Here is a 20,408-nt window from a genome sequence, read left to right as displayed (position 1 = left end):
GCTATATCACCTTCAGGAAAAGTCTGAGATTACTCCTTTGAGCTAGACTTTGTATTTCACTTTGCCTTTATGTCAGCACACAGCAATGAGGTCAGTATGTTTTTCAGAGATTCTACGTACCAGTCTGATCTCAGTCTTTTCTGTCAAAATTTCGGCAGCAGTAATGCTGCCAAAAGACATGGGCATTATTGTGTGTGTATGTACAGTTGTAAATATAAAATAAATATCTGTTGAATGAATGGCCAGAAATACTTATATTATTATTTAGTAGCTTAAAGTGGGAACAGTGTTGGGTTTAGGGTAAGGCCATATAAGTAGGTTGCTAAAAGTTAGGCAGAAGCAAAGGTTGTAAGAATTGAGGAAATCACAGAATTCTAATAATATGGTGTTAAAAGGGGGGAAATTATGTGGCATTCTAGTAGAACTAATGGAATACATTTATAACTGGTTGTATCATTGATTCAGCAGTTTTCTTTGAGCATCTGCCCTATGCTAGGAGTTGTTTCAGGTGTTGGGAAGAAAATAGGAAGCAGAACAGATTTGTCATGGAATGTATATTCTGGTGGAGAATAGACACACAATAGAAAATATAAACACAAATTCCTCTTTTTGTAGCCCCTTTTAATTCTGTCTGTGTTTAGTAAAGGAAAAAACAGGGCTTTGCCTAGTTAGAAATTGTGTGCCATATGTGGTTAGGTAGTTGGATCGATGCTGATAGCCCTATTAATTCTATTTTACTGTCTTCTCTTTGTTTTAATTTTTTTAACATAGACTAATTTGGATTAAATTTTATCTTTTCACAACTTACTGATTCTATTTTAATAATCACCATTGGTGTACCCTGTTAGTATAAAATTCATTGTCTGCATGGTTAACCATTTGTCGGCAACTGGACTTAGCGGATAGTTTTGAGGCCCCCAGCCTCACTCCTGGCTTCTCAGAAGGTTACTTGAAGTGGTACAGTTCTCCACATTCTTGGTCTTGATCTGGCTCTTTTTTTCTTTTTTATGTTTCCTAGCTTTCTTTTTTTTAATTGTGATAAAATATACATAACAAAAAATTTACCATTGTAACTTTAAATGTACAGTTTAGTGTCATTAAATGTATTCACTGTTGCACTACCTTCACTACCATCCATCTACAGAACTCTATTTTTTGCAAAACTGAAACTCTGTACCTAATAAAAAATAACTTCTTGTTCTTCCTTCTCCTGGCTTATCTTTATATTTTAAATGTTCTTTTTCAGTAGAAAAGTGGTTTTAATTTCATAAATAATTTAGCTGTTTCTTTTTAACCAGTGAGATCTTGCTTATGTTGTGACATTTTAAAAGACACTAAAATCTGGAGAGGATTATGCTGAGCAAAATAAGTCAAGCAGAGAAAGTCAGTTATCATACAGTTGCGTTTACTTGTGGAACTTAAGGAATAACATGGAGGACATAGGTGAAGGAAAGGAGAAATGAATTGGGGTAAATCGGAGGGGGAGATGAACCCTGAGAGACTGTGGACTCTGAGAAAACAAACTGAGGGTTTGGGAAGGGATGGGGGGGATGGGTGAACCTGGTGGTGGGTATTAAGGAGGGCACATATTGCATGGAGCACTGGGTGTGGTACATTAAACAATGAATCTTGGAACACTGAAAAAATAAAATTAATTTTTTTTAAAAAGACATTAGAGAAACAGGTACCTGTGGATAGACATCGAATTAAAGCCAAAGTGCAAGAGTTCAAATATTAGCTCCTCCATTTGCTGCTTATGTGACCTTAGCAAGTTACTTAACATCTGCATGCCTCAGTTTCCCCATCTGAAAAATGGAGATAATCTACCTATTTGTAATATTGTTATGAGGATTAAAAAGTTAATACATGTCCCTTTAGGAACTTAAGAGTTAAGTTGTAGGGTAAGACCTATGCGTTTTAAAAGTTAACAAATACTCAGTGTTATAAATACCTAACAAGTGATACAGAATAAATGTAATAGAAATGATAGGAAGGAGAAGTCATTAAGATTGTGGTGCCCAGGATAGGGTTCATGGAAAGCAATCAAAAGAAACCTTCCACAGACCCTTAGCCCCAGAATCTCTACCAGCATCTGGGGTTACGTGCTTTGCCGTCTCATGTCAACTCACCACTCTTCCTTTTCATCTAGAATGGAGACAGACTTTCCTGCTTCTCTCTAGACCCAGTCCCCCCAGTAGAGTCTTGGATCCCATTCCCTTTTGCCTGCATTTTTCTGTCTTCTACATCATCAATTTCTTACTGTCTGATGGGTCGTTCTCATTCTATCAGCATTGTCATTGTTCTCACAAAAAAACAACACATTTTTTAGTTTCTTCACTCCACTGCTACCAGCCACCACCTTATTTCCATATTCCCCTCTGCAGGAATACTTGCCCAAATTGGGCTTTTAGCTCTCTAATTCTGCTCCCCACTTTCCTCTCTAAACCCACTTCAGTTAGGGTTTGCCCCTATGATTACACCAAAACTGTTCTCATCAAAGTCACAATAACTTCCACATTGCTAAATCCAGTGGTCAGTTCTTCATCTTCATCTTATTTGACCTTTCAGCAGTATTTGACAAAGGTGATCCTTCTTCCTTGATATGCTTTACTGAACTTCCAGACTCCACACTCTTCTTAGTCTTCCTACTTTACTTGGTTGTCCTTTTCCAATCTTTTCAGAACTTCAAGCTAGTATATCTAACTGCCTACTCAACGTTTCCACTTAAATGTCTTATAGACTTAACTAAATTCACATGTCTAAAACCTAAAACTTCAGGTCTTTCCCCCTGAAATAACTTATTCTGCCTTATAGCCTTCCCCCTTCACAGTTGATAGAACACCAGCCTTCCATAACTTCTTTTTCTAACTTCTCCAGTGGCATCATCAGCTAATCTTGTTCTACTTTTAAATATATGGAGAATGTGAACCTCTTTTTACCACCATGGTCCAAGCCACCACCATTTCTTGCCTAGATACTACTATAGCTTTCTGGTTTTCCTGTTGTTGTTGTTGTTCCCTTGTGTTACAATCTGTTCTCAACTCAGCAACCAAAGTAATCCTATTAAGTATAAGGTTATGTCAGGATTTCTCAACCTCAGCACTACAGACATTTTAGGCCCAGTAATTTTTGTTGTAAGAAATTGTCCTCTGTGTTGTAGGTAGCTAGCAACTTCCCTGACCTCTCTACCCACTAGATGCTGGTAATACCCACTCCCAGTTGTGACAACCAAAAATGTCCCTAGGTACTGCCAAATGTCTGATAGGGGGCAAAATCATCCCTGGCTGGGAACGAGTGACCTCACTTTTCTGCCCAAAACTCTTTGGTGGTTCCTCGTTTCACTGATGTAAATGCTGAAGTTTAGGTGCTTATTGATAGCTCATATGGTCCTTCCTGATCTGGCCACTCCCTTTATCTCTTTGACCTTATCTGCTTCTACCTACCCTTCTTCCTTATGCTGAACCAGGCACATTGGCTTCCTTCTAAAACTACTTTTATTTGTTAGGGACTTTGTTCTGTTTTCTCTGCCCAGAACACTCTTCCAGATTTTTACATGGATAATTCATTCAGTTACTTTAAGTCTGCTCAAATTTCATTTTGCCAGTAAGGCCTATTCTAGTCACTCTGTTTTACACTGCAACCTGTCACACTCCCACAATGCTTCTGATCCCGCTCACCTGTTGTTGTTTTTTTCCCCATGATACTTATCTGCTGGCAACATGCTAAATAATTGACTCTTCTTTTTGTATTCACTGCCTCTATTAGTATGTGTCCCCCACAAAGACATCACTAACATTTTTTCTCACCTAGATTACCACTGTTTTTGTCTTTTTTTAAATGAGCTGAGAAGGTAAAGTTAGAACTAGATATGGAAGGATAGATGGTATTTGCATAGTTGTATATTAAGGGGAGGCAAAGTGAAAAGAAAGATGTCATAAACAGAAGTCCAAGATATGGAAATGTATAGGTTTGTATGAAGACAGGTCTTTAGTATACCAGCCTGGCTGGAGTTAAGGGCTCAGGATTTGGTAAAGGAAAAAAATACATTTAAGAAGATAGGTTGGAACAAGACTGAAGGCCAGGTCAGAGAATATGGACTATAATCTTATCAGAAATGGGAGTCATTTAAGATTAGTGAGTTGGAGAGTTGATAAAGACGAAAGTAGTATGTTGTGTCAGACACTGTAGTTTGGCTTGCTAAAAATCCATTCCAGACTCCTTCTAATGTCCCCTCTGTGGGTTAAAGGCTGAAAATCTATAGTTTCCAGACTTTCTCCAGCTAGGGCTCCAGATATTTCATTTCTGCCAATTACATGTACTTGTCTGAGGCTTGAATTCAGAACTGAATTAAATGGGAAGAAAGGAAGAATATGAGGCATTTATTTTGCTGGAAGCAAGGATTAGACATTATAGCTCTAGAGCTAGTATATAAAAAACTGAATTCATTTGGTCTTCTAGTACAGACAGTTCGTCTCATACTCCCAACAGGTAAGGATAGTTTAATGGGGTGTTTAATAGTAACCATAATCTTTCTAAAGCAATAATCATTGATTTGTAATTTAGGCTTATCTGTTCCTAAATAAGTGTGTTTTCTAATATACCTACCAAGCATGTATATGTTTATATACAAAACTTGCTATTCCATTTTTTTAAGTCTATTTATTTTTGTAATCACTATCCCCAATATGGGGCTTGAACTTACAACTGCGAGATCAAGAGTTGCATGTTTTTCCAGCTGAGCCAGGTGGGCACCCCCACATTTCGCTGTTCTTAAGGATAGTAAAACTTGTTCTTCCTGAAAATAGCAGGATTTGCCTCTAAGTTAGCACTTTATATTTTAATAATTTTCTTTTTCCTTAAGAGAAAGGTATTATTCATTTATTATACCTGGAGAGTAATCTTTTAAGTCTAAAAGTTTAAGGACCCTATTTTAATAGAGGGATTCCTAATTTTGAGATAAACTCCTATATCCTATTGGGCTTTCCTGTATGTCCTGGCAGCTCCAGTGAGATTGAAAGGGAATAAATCTGTCATTTTGAGAATTCCTTTTCTTGGGACGCCTAGGTGGCTCAGTCAGTTAAGCGGCTGCTTTTGGCTCAGGTCATGATCTCAGTGTCGGATTGAGAACCACATTGGGCTCCTTGCTTGGCAGGGAGCCTGCTTCTCCCTCTACGTCTGCCTGCCACTCTGTCTGCCTATGTGCACGCTCTCTCGCTAGCTCTCTCTGACAAATAAAAATAAAATCTTAAAAAAAAAATTCCTTTTCTGCAGTATAACCCCTATTGAAAAATATATAATATCTAGGATTCAGTTCAGGGCTAGAATAACGGTTAGGTTTAGGGACCGTGTGAGGGTATGTGCCTATTACCATGCAGTTCAGATACCTCTCCAGAGGGATAATTTTAGGGTTAAGGTTAGGGGTTAGGGTTAAGCACATACCCTCACATGGTCCCTAACCCTAACTATTATTCTGTCCCAAACTGAATCCTAATCCTAGATCTGAGAGACAAAAAGATTTTATATATGTATACAATGGAATATTACCCAACCATAAAAATGAATGAAATCTTGCCATTTGCAATGATGTGGATGGAGCTAGAGTATTATACTGAGTGAAATAAGTCAAGGAAAGACAAATGCTGTATGCCTTCACTCATATGTGGAATTAAACAAATGAGCAAATAGAAAAAAGGAACAGAGAGACAAACCAAGAAACAGATAATTATGGAGAACATACTGATGGTTACCATAGGGGAGGTGGGTAAGGGGGATGGGTTAAACAAGTAGTGGGGATAGGAGTACATGTGTTGTAGTGAGCATTGGATGTTGTCTGGAAGTGTTAAAACACTATTATTTTACACCAGAATATAATACTACACTGTATGTTAACCAACTGGAATTAAAATAAAAACCTTTTAAAGATGTGTAACTTCTAAAACTGAAAGCCACAGATACTTAACTGGGAATTAATATATTAGGTGTTCGTCTCCTTGAAAAGATCTTTAGCTGTTAAAATTGTCCAGGTAATGTTTGTAAGAATTTTGTTCCTAAATGCAATATATGGTTGATCTTAGAAGTCTGGATCCAGTTTTTTCCCCATTTCTACTTCACAGTGTGTGTTCTTTCTATAGCTTATATCCCCCAACCCCCATCCATAGTATGGGGAAGCAAATTAATTCCTGACCCTATTGTGTGTGTGCGGTTTTTTTTTAAGATTCTATTTATTTATTTGAGAGACAGCGAGAGCATGAGTGCAGGAGCAGGGCAAGGGGCAGAGAGAGGGGAGAAGCAGACTCCCCACTGAGCAGGGAGCCAGACATATTGCAGGGCTCAATCCCAGGACTCTTGAGAATATGACCTGAGCCCAAGGCAGCCGCTTAACTGACTGAGCCACCCAGGCGCCCCCCCATTGTGTTAAAATCAAAAATTCCTTTGAATCTCCCTTCGTTTTTAATGCATCAGTAAATGCACATAACACAAAAGTAAATACCTAATATTGTGGCTCATTGTTTTTATTATTATTTAGCTAATCTCATCATTGATTTAAGATTTATATTGCATTGTATAACAAAAACTACTTCATGTTGCTCAGTACTTACGTATATGTATTTAGTGTATTTAATAATTCATATTCTGTAAAATTTCTTAATTTAACTTCTAATGGTATAAAAATTCTTACTCTAACCTATATCAAAAGATTGCTTACATCTTATGCAAGAAATGTTTAATGTTCATTTTGTAGGTTATTGAAGACAATGGTGTTCGAAGAGTTGTTGTGGTTCCTCAGGCACCAGAGTTTCATCCGGGTAGTCACACAGTCATACACCGTTCCCCACATCCTCCTCTGCCTGGTTTTATTCCTGTCCCAACCATGATGCCCCCTCCACCACGCCATATGTACTCACCAGTGACTGGAGCTGGAGACATGGCAACACAGTATTTGCCACAGTATCAGTCTTCACAAGTATATGGAGATGTAGGTAAGACATCTAAAAATATTCCTGTCTTGTGGAGATAGTTCCTCTTTACTTGGATATGTAATAGATGCTTTCCTCCTATTATATAAAAGAATTGACCAAACAGTAACAATACCACAATCATGTTCTCTGACCCAAGCACTATGTTAAGTATTTCATCCTCATGATTATCCCTCAAGGCAAAAAAGTAAACAAAATCAAAGAGGAAAAATAACTTACATCGTGCAGCAATATTTAGTGGGGACATGTTCAAACAAGAACTTTTCTTCACTCTTCTGCCAACTAGACTCTGAGGGAAATTTTCAGCTAGGAACAATCATATTGTTGTTAAATATTTAAGGTTGTGATGCCACTTACCAAAGTTGCTGGGTTCTATAAAGGACTGGGGAGAGAGGTAGGGGAGGAAACAAGACCTCTAACCATGGACCCCAGGGAGTTAATAAATTGCTGGGAAGAATAGACAACCACACATACACCAAATAATTATCTTATTCTTTCCTATGTATTTAAATACCATCTGTATACTGACAGGTCTCACATTTGTGTCTCCAGCCACAACCTCAACTCTGACTTCTTAATAACCACTGAAATGCCTCATGCATATCAGTTACATTGTTTCTGAAACATAAATCTCAATTATGTAGCCTGCTTTTCTGTCCTCTTCATCTTGATACATGGTAGAACTGTCTACTCAGTTTGCTCAAGTGAAAACCACATGATCAAATTTATTCTTCCTTCTTTAACCCCCACATCAGTTGGTATCAGTTTTATTTTCAGAAGTTTCCAAATTTTATCTACTTTTTTCCACTGCTACTCAAATCTTGTCCACTCTTAGCTCTTGTCAGAATAACTGCAGCAGCAGCTGCCTTCCAGTTAGTTTTCTGCTGTCATTCTTGCCCCCAGCCATCCAGGCTTAGCCTGAGTAATTATTTAAAATATAAGTCAAACCATTCTCATATTTAAAAGATTTCAGTAACTTCTCATTACATTTAGAATAAAATCCTGAACCTTCTACTAGACCAGGATTTTTCCATGTCTGCACTCTTGATATTTGAGAATGGGTAAGTGTGTGTTTCACAATACAAAACTGTGCATTGTAGGATATTCAGGAGAAGCCATGCCCTACCAGATGCCAATAGCATACAACTCCTACCGCCCCCCCATCCTTAACCAGTTGTGACAACTAAAAATATCTCCAGACATTGCCGAATGACCGTGGAGGCCAAAATTGACCTTGCTTACAATGTACTGGCCTTCACAAAGCCATCCCCTGTGGCCTCTGACTGCTTTGTCCCACTTGTCCCACCCCCCTCCCCTTCAGTTTTTCAAAACCTCCAAGTTCTTTTTGCCTCAGTGCCCTGCACATGATGTTCTCTCTGCCAGGAATACTCTTTTCCTTTTCTGTGGAAGGCTCCTTTTTTTTCCCTTTGGATTTCAACTTTCAGAGAGATCCTCTGTGACCTTATCAGTCTCTCATACTGAAACCTGTTTCTTTCACAGAACTTAACACAATTTGGTTTTTTTTTTAATTCGTATGTCTTTCTCCCTTATTTGACTACGCATCTCCTAACAACTAAATGTCTTACCCATCACTCTCTCTTAGCAGTACCTATCATTAATGTTTAGTAAACTTATAGAATAACTCTAAAACAGAATTTTAATTCTACAGCACAGCCTGTAAGTAATAAATATATATTATGTCATATATCTTATATATTTTTCAAACTTCTCTTGCCCAAGTAACACATTGATTCTGTAGGTCTGGATGGGGTTTGGGTTTTGCATCTCTGACAGATTCCCAGGTGAGGCTCATTGAAGTGGCCCGGTGAAAACTTGAGTAGCAAGAGTTTATATTACAAATCACTCTCATCCTTCTATTTTCTTTACTGTTAATTATGACTTATTTTTAAAAAGGTATTTGAGAAAATTATTTTTAAAAGCTAGATGTTATAACTGTTGCTATTTCACGTTGTTAAAATCCTTTGTTATTCAGAAGGGGATATTAGAATACTTGGATATGATTCACAGTGTTGTGAAGGAAAGTGAAAAATACAAATCCACAGGGGGTACAAATCTAAAAACTAGCTATCCAGTGATGAAAGACAAGAATCCTACTGTGTGTGAGTTTATAAGCCAAAGTGTCTACTACTAGATCCTAATAATGATAGTTTTGTAACTAGGAGCAGCCTTCATGAAAAGGAGATTCTGGCTCCTTCATATAAATATATGCACAATATATATATTTAATATAAATGTTCATACAATATGTTGGCTTTTATGTCTAGCTTTTTTTCACTTGGGCTATTTTTTTAAGGCTTAGTTCAAGAGTTTAGCATAATCAGTACTCCATTCCTCTGTATGGCTGAAAATATTACATTATAGGGATATAATTTTGTTTATCCATGTATTAATTGATGGACATTTGAGTTGTTTCTACTTTTTATCCATTATGAAAAATGAATAATGATGCTTTGACAGTTGTATACAAGTTTTTATGTAGACATGTTTTCAATTCTCCTGAGAGATTGCTAAAACTAGAATTGCTGTCTTATATAGTAATTCTATGTTTAACTTACTGAAAAGGCATAAAAACCGTTTTCCCTAGTGACTGCACCATTTTACATTCCCACAAGCAATATGTGAGGGTTCTAAATTCTCCATATCCTTGCTAAAACTTGTTACTGTCTTTTGATTCTAACCATTATGGTGAATGTGAACTTGTGTCTCATTGTGGTTTTGATGTGCTTATTTCTCATTACTGATGTTGAACACCTTTTCATTAGCTTTATTAGCTATTTGTGTATCTTCTTTGGAGAGATGTCTATTCAGATCCTGCAGCCATTTTTTTTAGTTGGGTTATTTGCCTTTTTATTGTTAAGTTGTAAGAGTTTTGAGAAAATACGGATTCAAGTCCCTTAGCAGATATATGATATACAGATATTTTCTCTTACGTTGTCTTTTTACTTTCTCAATGGTATCCTTTAATGCAGAAAAGAAAAATTTTGGTGAAATCTGATTTTTCTTGGATAGCTTATGCTTTTGGTCCTAAGAAACTATTACCTAAACCAAAGCCATATAAATTGACACCTGTGTTTCCTTCTATGAACTTAATAGTCTTACCTCCTACATTTAGGTGTTTGGTTTATCTTAATTTTTGTATATGGTGTGAGGTAGGCGTCCAGACTCATTCTTCTATATGTAGATACTCAAATTCCTCTGTTTTTTATTCTAGTATTATTGTACATATCCTTCTAGTACTATTTCAAAAATATTGTATTAATTTTCTTAAAACACTGATAAGTTAAAACTTTATTGAGATTTTTTAGGCTTTTTAAAAAATATTTTTCTCATTACAGATTTTAAATTTAAAATAAACTCTGGGACAGGTAACGGTATTTATGAAGTGTATTGATTTTATTATAGTGCTGTGTGACTTTTAAATTAGAATAAATACATTCTTCTAAATCACAACGTTGAGTTTTTGATATCCAGAGATGCAGTGTTTTGTACCTAGACTCTGTTCTTAGTAAACAATCCTACTTATTTCTTTTTATTAACTCCTATAACTATTTTTCAGTGATGATCCAGTTTGGTTTTTTGTGGGCTGTTTTGTTTTGTTTTGTTGAGTCATAAGAGAATTTAGGCAGGTGGTGGTTTTCTCTTTACCTCCTTTATATGTTTGAAATTGAAAGAGATGCTAAAAGTGATGATTACAAAAGAGTAAAAGAAAAAGAACTGTGCACAGTTCATTTCAGTTCTTAACTCAATTATGATTATCATAACTTAATGATGTTGTAATCAGCTGCTTCTGTGGAGGTTAAGAGTTAATTGGAAAAAGATGAAGAAAAGCAATGTCTCTGTAAATGTATTTGGTATATATAATTATAATAAAAAATTTGGTTCTGTCAGTAGATGGAGAAACAGAAATAGCTTTGTTTTGCAGAATTATTCTTTGAAATATTTTATAATAGTTTTTATGCAATAGAATAGATTTATTTCCCATTCCTTTCTTATGTCATAAATGTATTTGGAGTAAATAATGTTTTAAAATGTTTTTATTTCTTCCTAGATGCCCACTCTACACATGGAAGGTCCAACTTTAGAGATGAAAGATCTAGTAAAACATATGAACGTTTGCAGAAAAAATTAAAGGATCGCCAAGGAACACAGAAAGATAAAATGAGCAGTCCACCATCTTCACCCCAGAAATGCCCTTCTCCCATAAATGAACATAACGGGCTTACAAAAGGGCAGAATGCTAGTGGTGTAAACGTAGGATCAGCAAAGAATAAGTCAGGAAAAGGGAAAGGTGGTGCACAAATTGATACAGAAATAGAAGGTAACTATTTAAAATACTCATCTATTCCTGTTGGTACTTTTCATCATTATTTAATCAACTATAAGGATATTCTTTCAATTATTTCATCATGCTCCAGATAAACTGTTTTTTTTTTTTAATATTTTATTTGTTTATTTGACAGAGAGAGATCACAAGTAGACAGAGAGGCAGGCAGAGAGAGAGAGAGAGGGAAGCAGGCCCCCCGTTGAGCAGAGAGCCCGATGCGGGACTCGATCCCAGGACCCTGAGATCATGACCTGAGCCGAAGGCAGCGGCTTAACCCACTGAGCCACCCAGGCGCCCCGATAAACTGTTTTTAACAACCCTTCCTAAATGTGAGAAGTTTTAGAACCTAAATTGTTACCAGGGTACTTCTTTTTACAATTTTTGAAAGCTCAATTAGTAATTTCACCTAAATGGCAGATTTTACTACCTAAGAGAAATTCGTTGAAAGAAAAACCCTGGTAAAGTTCATCCGGATTCATTTTCTTTTTTTTTCTGGTCCCTTTGACATGGCTCTGCTGGTTTTCATCAAAACTCTTTATTTCTGCTAACTTCTTTATTTATAGTCCCTGAGAGCAACTCATTATGTCATTCACTAATTGATCTGTATACTCTATAGGAATGAGTATTCTTCATTGCTTTCTTCAGAAGTTCTTTTTTCTTAAAATCCCCTTATTTCCCTGGACCTTTCCCCTAACCTGTGACTTCTACCATATGAACTCTGAGCACTACTTCCTTTTCTTTATAATTTCCATTCCCCACCAATACATTTTAATGCTTTAATAGCTTCATGGTTAGTACATTAACGTTTATATTAAAGATTTTATTTTTATTGACTGAGAATTTGAGAGAGCACAAGCAGTAGGAGCAGAGGAGGAGTGAGAAGCAGACACCCCGCTGAGCAGGGAGCTAGATGTGGGACTCAATCCCAGGACCCTGGGATCATGACCTGAGCCAAAGGCAGATGCTTAACCATCTGAGCCACCCAGGCGCCCATTAACCTTTATATTAACAAATGTTCTCCCATACTTTTGAGACCTTCTGATGAATCTTTTTCAGTACTGATATTTTACAGGACTTAAGATAAAGTTACAGATTTATCGGTTTGAATATAAGTTATAGTCAAGTCAATTACATTCTTATTTTGGGAACAACAGTTAAGACCTGCCAAGACACGGGGCGCCTGGGTGGCTCAGTGGGTTAAAGCCTCTGCCTTCGGCTCAGGTCATGATCTCAGGGTCCTGGGATCAAGCCCCGCATCGGGCTCTCTGCTCAGCGGGGAGACTGCTTCCCTCTCTCTCTGCCTGCCTCTCTGCCTACTTGTGATCTCTGTCAAATAAATAAATAAAATCTTTAAAAAAAAAAAAGAAAAAAAAAACCTGCCAAGACACAAATACTTGGGTATTTGGGTGGCTCAGTCAGCTGAGTGTCCAACTCTTCCAACTCTTGGTTTTAGCTCAAGTCATGACCTTGGGATCATGGGATCAAGCCCCACGTCAGGCTCCACACTCAGCGAGGAGTCTGCTGAAGATTCTGTCTGCCTCTTAAACCCTACCCCATGTGTTCACTCTCTCTCTCTCAAATAAATAAATCTTTAAAAAAAAAAAAAGGTGGGGAGGGAAGAAAGAACTACTCATTTAACTTGTTAACTGTTAAGAGGTAGGAGATTGGGGAATGAGAATTCTGGAGAGTATTTTTTACAGCTGTGAATAAAAATATACTTTGTATAAGAAAAACTTAGTGACTGGTTCAGATATATATAGTGGCATTATAATTAGGGATCACAGTTAAAATGGAAATAGAAACTAAAGCAGAAGAATCTTGAAGAACTACAAACTGCTGAATATGAACTAAAGTAAAAATTAGGAAATAAAAATCTCAGATTACCAACATAGTTTCAGAAGACATATTGTGGAAAGAGAGGGATGATTATATTTAAGTTCATTTTTTAAATAATCTTTTTTTTCTTTCTCTTTTAGAAAAAGATGAAGAAACTAAAGCTTTTGAAGCACTTCTTTCCAACATTGTCAAGCCAGTGGTAAGTATTGCATGTATTTTCTTAACATTTATATTAAGTAGTATTCACGTAGGATTTTGGTGTATTCTAGTTCAGGCCTTGCTTAAAACTTAATTATATCAGGGGCACCAGACTGGCTCAGTCGGAAGAACACATGACTCTTTAATCTTGTGGTCGTAAATTCAAGCCCCACATGAGTGTGGAGATTACTTAAATTAAAAAAAAGAGGGGCACCTGGGTGGCTCAGTGGGTTAAAGCCTCTGCCTTTGGCTCAGGTCCTGGGCTCGAGCCCTGCATCTGGCTCTCTGCTCCACAGGGAGCCTGCTTCCTCCTCTGTCTGCATACCTGCAATCTCTCTCTGTCAAATAAATAAATAAAATCTTTAAAAAATAAATAAATAAATAAATAAGAAGAAAGAAAAGAAAAGAAAAACTGTAAAAATATGATATCGATAATGGATCACTGTAGATCTAACGTAAGAAAGAATTGTTTTTAGTGAAACAAAATATTCAGTTCATTTTTTAAACTAGGATTTAATGTATGCTGAATGGCATTGAAAATCATTGGAACAAACAAAGATATAATAAATACTGTGGGTACAACTGATTATCAGTTTTTTAAAAATCCATCTATATGATTTCCATAAAAAATATATTCAGTTAACTCCAGATGCAAAAAGAGTTACTATAGAAGAGGTTTGTATTTCCCAACCCTTTGTATAAGTGTACATGTAATAGAAGAAATAAAATCAGCAAAAGGCAGGCAGCAAACCTGGCTACATAAAATTTTCTGCTTATTTTTTAAATAACCTACATAAAGGCTAAGATCTTAATAGGAAAAATACTTGCATCAGATTTAACAAGAGATTAATTTTAAGAACTCATACAAATTGAACTTTTTTAAACCCATTAAGACCCCAAAGTGTTTTTTACTAGTAATCAAAATTAAACTTCTCTGAAACCATGAGGTCTCATGTCTTAATAAAAAGCTACACAAACAAAAAATGTTTTTTGCAGCACTAATATTAATAAAAATAAAACAAAGAATTCATAAATTATATTTTTACAGACAGAATATTTTAATCATTTAAAAATATGATTTTTGAAGACCAAAAACATTCAAAGATGCTATTGTAGGGAACAGTGCTAGTGATCAAATTATTTAGATACCATGATTACAGTCTTATAAAGGAAAGACTTTATCAGCACCACGCTCTAACCAACTGAGCTAACCGGCCACTTAAGGAAAGACTTTAGAAAAAGGAAAAAAACTAGAAGGAAAAACCAAAATATCGCAGTTACTCAGATAACCATTTTTCTTTCTCTGCTTTAGGAGCTGTAACTTCACTCCATTTTAAAAGTAAGCTAATAGATGTGCCAGTAATTAAGATTAAATTTTTATTTTATTAGTTATGTGTGAACTCCTTTATGGTGAAATATGTAAGTAATACACGCATATAGGGAGTAGAAATAAATTCCTGTTACCCACTCCTCTGATTTAGTCCTACCTAACAGTTTGGATTTCCAATTTCACTTTATTTGTATGTGTTCGTCCATTGGAATATAATTTTTCTATTGTCTTTTTATGAAAAAGGGATCATACTGTACCCTTTTGTTCTGTGGCAGGCTTTTTTCATTGTGCTGTGCCTTAGCAATCTGTGTCATTATTCTTTCAAGAGCTGCATAGTTGCTCATTCATTCAGTCACAGTATTGCCATAATGACAACCAATCAAAATACTTATTGAGATCCTATTATATGTCAATAAATAAAAAGCAAATATAAACCAAATCAGATGTAATAGTAAAAACAGCTTTTACAGAAATAGGGTAATGTGATGCATTATTGAGGAGAGGGGAATTACATTAAATACAGCAATCAGGAAAACCTTCTCTGAGCCTCTGAAGGGTTAGAAAAGTTGAAAAAGTTGGAAGGAGTGGAAGAGGGAAAGCAGGAATAATCCTGGCAAGTTTGCCAGATAGACCCAATAGACTATGTTTATTGGAACATAGTGCAGTGGAGGAAGGAGAAGTATAAAATACAGTGGAAGCAGATGACAGGGCTTTCTCGGGCAGGATAAGCCCATTTATTAAACATTGATAAAAATATTTCTTGATTTACAAAACAAAACCTTCTATCTCTTCCCTGCAAAAAAAAAAAAAAAAATCCATGGTAAAATATCTTGTGCTAAGTTACAAAAAAAATACTTTGCTTTATTCTTGTATGGAAACAAATTAGAAAAGTTGTTGTTACTCTCTTACTACCCTCTCCACAAAAGCTTATCTTTAATTTTATACCATGTTAGGAAATTGAAATAAGCTAGTCACTTACCTAATAAGTCTATCTAATAAGTATTATGGTCCTACTTTTTCGGACAACCCTAAATAGATTTGGATGCTCTAGTTTTCTTCCGTTCTAATCTGAGGTCTCTGAAAAAATTAAGCTTATACATGTAAATTAATGTAAACCTACACAGAATTATTTCATAATAATAGCTAATACAAGTTTACTTAGTGTCAGACTCTGTTCAGGGTACTTTGAAAACATATGCATTATTTAATTTCTAGAACAACCTTTTGTGTACTCTTTTCCCTATCTTACAGATGAGTAAACTGAAGCAAGACCAGGTTTGATAAGAAATTCAGTCAATAGCTTTCCAAAATCTATGTCTGTCCAAATGTATATCACTAGATTAATAAAAAGAATTTTCAAGCCTTAATAGAATTGGTATTTGAATGAAATAATAGTTAATACTAGCAGCATTTACTTGTTACAGTCTATAATATCAAAAGCATTATTTTTCAGGCCATAAATCTTAAAACAGTTCTTTTAAAGATTTTCTTGCCCAGTATTATAAGGAAGACATAATTTTGTAAAGTAAGTCTTGTGTCATAGAAAAAAGTCATGTTGTTGGTTTGGTTTTGCTTTTTTTTTGTTCATTTTGTTTCTATCTTTACTAAATTACCTGTGAGCTGTGAAGTATAGGTTAGGGGTGTGTGTGCGTATCTGTGTGTGTGTGTGTGTGTGTGTGTAGTTGTTTTTGCATGCTCTTGTTCATTTAGAGCACCAAACTAAATGTATCACTTACTCTGTAAATATTTGACCACTAATAAAATGCCATATGCTGTGCTGAATGCTGGAAATAGATAGGCATGGCCCCTGCTTTCAGAACTTTGGTTAGTAGATTAAGTCATGCAATAAATGTAAGATTATATCTGTGGAGTGTCAGAACAGATATAGTGCTATAAGAATATATAATAATAGGGGAACTAGGCCTTGACAGGATGTTAAAAGATATTTCACTAAGGAAGGATGATGAACTGAAATTTATTTTTTATAAGATTATTTATTTATTTATTTGACAGAGAGAGAGAGAGAAAGTAAATAAGGGAACACAAGCAGGGAGAGTGGGAGAGGGAGAAGCAGGCTTCCTGCAGAGCAGGGAGCGTGATGTGGGGCTCTATCCCAGGACCCTGGGATCATGACCTGAGCCAAAGGCAGACGCTTAACAACTAAGCCACCCAGGTGCCCCGGTGAACTGAAATTTAAAGAAAAAGTAGTGATTGAGCATTGTGGACTGTGAGGGTTAGTGTGGGGACAGTATTCAGTATTGCAGACACCAACATTTGAAAAGTACTAAACATAACACATTTGAGGAACAAAAACAAACAAAAAAAAAGGCAAATTTTATTTCTGAAGTAAGCATACAAATAAAGACTCATTTCAGATGATTTCCAAACTGTATTTTCTACCCTCATTATTCACCACTTTCTTTAGAACCACATCTCCTAAGGCATCCTAAAGAATGTTCCAAGTTCATGGTCGCCTGGATGCAACTCAATCTTGGGGTCATGAGCTCAAGCCCACATTCATTGGCCATAGAGCTTACTTTAAAAAAAAAAATTGGGGAAAAAAAGAATATCCAAATTTGTATGTTTTGCTAACAACTAGAACTTTATATAGAAAATCAGTTTCTTAATCTTTTCTAAGTTATTTTCTCCATTGTTTCTCAAAACGAAAAAGGAATTGAATTAAATAGATCACTTTTGTTCTCTGTTTCCTTTCAGTATATCCATCAGTTATCACATACCTCTCCCAAGTTTTCCTGATCACAATATCAATATCACCTTACATTTCCTCTTTATCTTTTTTTTATTTTAAAGATTTTATTTATTTATTTGACAGAGAGATAAATCAGTAGACAGAGAGGCAGGCAGAGAGAGAGGGAGAAGCAGGCAGAGAGCCTGATGTGGGGCTCGATCCCAGGACCCTGAGATCATGACCTGAGCTGAAGGCAGAGGCTTAAGCCACTGAGCCACCCAGGTGCCCCACATTTCCTCTTTATCTTTAATGCCAAACTGTAATCCAAGCTTTAGCAGTTCTTTTACTTCGAATTTCTAGGATCCACTCTTCCCCAGCTTCCCACATACACACAGAGGTACTACATCTTTACACAGGAATTCCACTGTAGCTTTATTGAAGTCCACCTCCCTTTTCTTTACAACCCTTTAATAATCCTTTGAAACCGGCACTAGATACAGCATTTTTACGCATTGTTCAGATTGCATTTTTCTCCTTGGCTTCCCAGCACTGTTTGACACTGTCCCTCACTTACTGTCTTAAAACCATTACTCTTGTTTTCAAGACTTGACTGTCTTCCTCTTTCCTTTGTGATCTTCTTAATGGTCCTTTGTGTTTCTCTTTTCCCCTGAATCTGTGGTTCCAATGGGAGTGAAATTACTAGAGCGCTTTTCAAAATACACACTCATACATGTTCTTTGGACACCAGGTTATAAGTATAAACTTAGGAAAACAAATTACTCGTTCCTATAATAATCACCCATTTCTTCTTCTACCAAATTATATCCCAAACCAAATCCTTTAAAATTTTATTTAAAGTTCATTTCTCTTGAAGTTTTCCACAGCAACCCCAATGTAATTACTCCTTTTTTGGTGCCTTAACATTTATGTGCAAGTAATAAAATACCATTTTAATAGACTGAGTTGGGATCAAGACTTTTTCTGTAAAAGCAGATTCCTAGAAAAGTTGAAATTAGCAGTGTGTCTGTCTGTCTTTTAAGTATATTTTCTAAATTCAACAATATATCCTGGAAGTCTGTTTAGCAAAATGTTAGAAGTATAGATTAGTTAGAAATTTTGCTGATAGTATTCTACCAATGTTAATTTCTTAGTTTTCACAAAATTACATTATTATGTAAGATACTAATAGAGGAAGCTGGGTATACAAGCACTCTGTATACTTACTATCTTCCCAACTTTTCTGTAAATTTAGATTTATTCCAAAATGAAGGCCTTTTTAAAAATATTATATTTGATTAGTTATGGTAAATAAATCATCTCACTCAGCCACTCTTGTAGGTGAGACCTGGGACCCTTAAGGTTTGAGAGTTCAGTATCATCAAGCAAATTAGTGGCAAGTCTTTTGCCTTCCTCCTTAAGTTCCTCTCTACCACCTATACTTTCAAGTCAACTTCAAAAATTAGGTGCCAGTTCATGCTTTTGGCTGACCTACCTTCAGAGTATTGTTCACTTACTTGTTCTCATAGTTTAACAGTTAGGATAATCTCATAAAATCAGATTCCAAGTACAGTATGCTTGAAAGTACATGCAAATTCAGTATACTTGAAAGGTTGTACATATATGTATGTTAACAGGTTTCTTTAAAAAAAAAAAAAAAGCTACAGTAACCTATAATTACAGGTTAATAGCCAGATGAACATGGTTAAAACAAGGAATCATTTTAAGCACATTGTAAATGAAACATAGTACTAAGACATTTTTAAGGTAGTATGACAGTAAGTAAAATATATTTCTGTGTTTTAACAGAAGCAGAATATATACGTAATAGCCTTCTAAATTTATTCAGGCTTTAAGAACTTTGAGAAGGGGAAAATGTCATACTTGTGTAGAGACTGCTATACTGCCTGATTAAGATAGGGGTGGTCCTCATCCTAGTGGTTGGTGGTTTTATATTTAGAAACACTGGGATAGTCATTAAATATAATTTTTTTAAGATTTTATTTATTTGACAGAGAGAGACACAGCGAAAGAGGGAACATAAGCAGGGCCAGTGGGAGAGGGTCTGCTCTGCTGAGCAGAGTCCGATGGGAGGCTCGATCCCAGGACCCTGGGTTCATGACCTGAGCTGAAGGCAGACTGAGTCACCCAGACACCCCTAAATATAGATAATTTTAAAGCAAGCTTTTACATTAGAGTCTAGGTGTGATCTGATAACCTTTCTTACCAATCTTTAGTTTAATCCTTAGGCTTTTTTCTCTCTTTATTACATTTTTATTATAAAAGAATACATATGCATAAATTATTCCAGTAATCCAAAATGTACAAAATACTACTAACACCTTCTGTTTTTTTCTCACAACTCTCCCTGTATCCCACCACACATATGCACAAAATCCCCGAAGGTGAGAATTAGTACATTTGTATAGTATATTTCCAGATACTTGTGTGCATTTTAAAAATTTTTTTAACACAACCTGAGATCATAGCATACATACTGCTTTGTAGCTTCCCTTTTCCCCCATTACATAACATCAATATATTAAGGACATGTTTAAATGTCAGCACATAAATATTTTCCTCATTCTTTTTTGAACTCCTGCATAGTAATGTGTTAAGAAACTGTACTCATACTTCCAATTTCTTGCCATTAGTAAGAGTGCTGCAATAAATATTCTTAAGTACATGTATTTATGTATGTAAGTTCATAGGATATTTCCCTGAAAAAAGTTCAGGAATGGAATTATTGAACTATAAGCACATTGTAAATTTTTATAATGGTTCCCAAGTAGCTCTACACAGGGATCCTACCAGTATATACTCTTAACTACATTTAAGAGAGTGCCCATTTCTCCAAACCGTTAACACAGTGGCTATTACTAGCTCTTTAATCTTCTTAATGTGTTAGTTGAAAGGTGGTACCTTATTTTAATTTACATTTATTTAATTATGAATATAGTTACTCAAAAATAAACTCAAAATGCATTAAAGACCTAAACTTGAAACCTAAAAACATAAAACTCCTAGAAGAAAACA

The 20,408-nt window shown here is 35.7% G+C and overlaps 1 protein-coding gene across 5 annotated transcripts in view; it reads left to right on the top strand.

Moving 5' to 3' along the window:
- FNDC3A (fibronectin type III domain containing 3A) overlaps nt 1-20,408 on the top strand; it is a 180,232-nt gene that overhangs the window by 103,283 nt on the left and 56,541 nt on the right. For 4 of the 5 annotated variants that reach the window (XM_047723391.1, XM_047723392.1, XM_047723395.1 and 1 more), the window contains 3 exons: nt 6,743-6,980; nt 11,047-11,316; nt 13,299-13,357. In XM_047723391.1, coding sequence (XP_047579347.1) covers nt 6,743-6,980; nt 11,047-11,316; nt 13,299-13,357 — 567 coding nt within the window. Of the gene's footprint in view, nt 1-2; nt 91-6,742; nt 6,981-11,046; nt 11,317-13,298; nt 13,358-20,408 lie in introns of those variants that run through there. The other variant, XM_047723394.1, reaches the window with a different exon arrangement.

The sequence above is a fragment of the Lutra lutra genome, chromosome 3 (assembly GCF_902655055.1).
Source record: "Lutra lutra chromosome 3, mLutLut1.2, whole genome shotgun sequence".
NCBI classification, from domain to species: Eukaryota; Metazoa; Chordata; class Mammalia; order Carnivora; family Mustelidae; genus Lutra; species Lutra lutra.
Note: the sequence above shows the minus strand (reverse complement) of the source record. Positions and strands in the feature narration are given on the sequence as shown.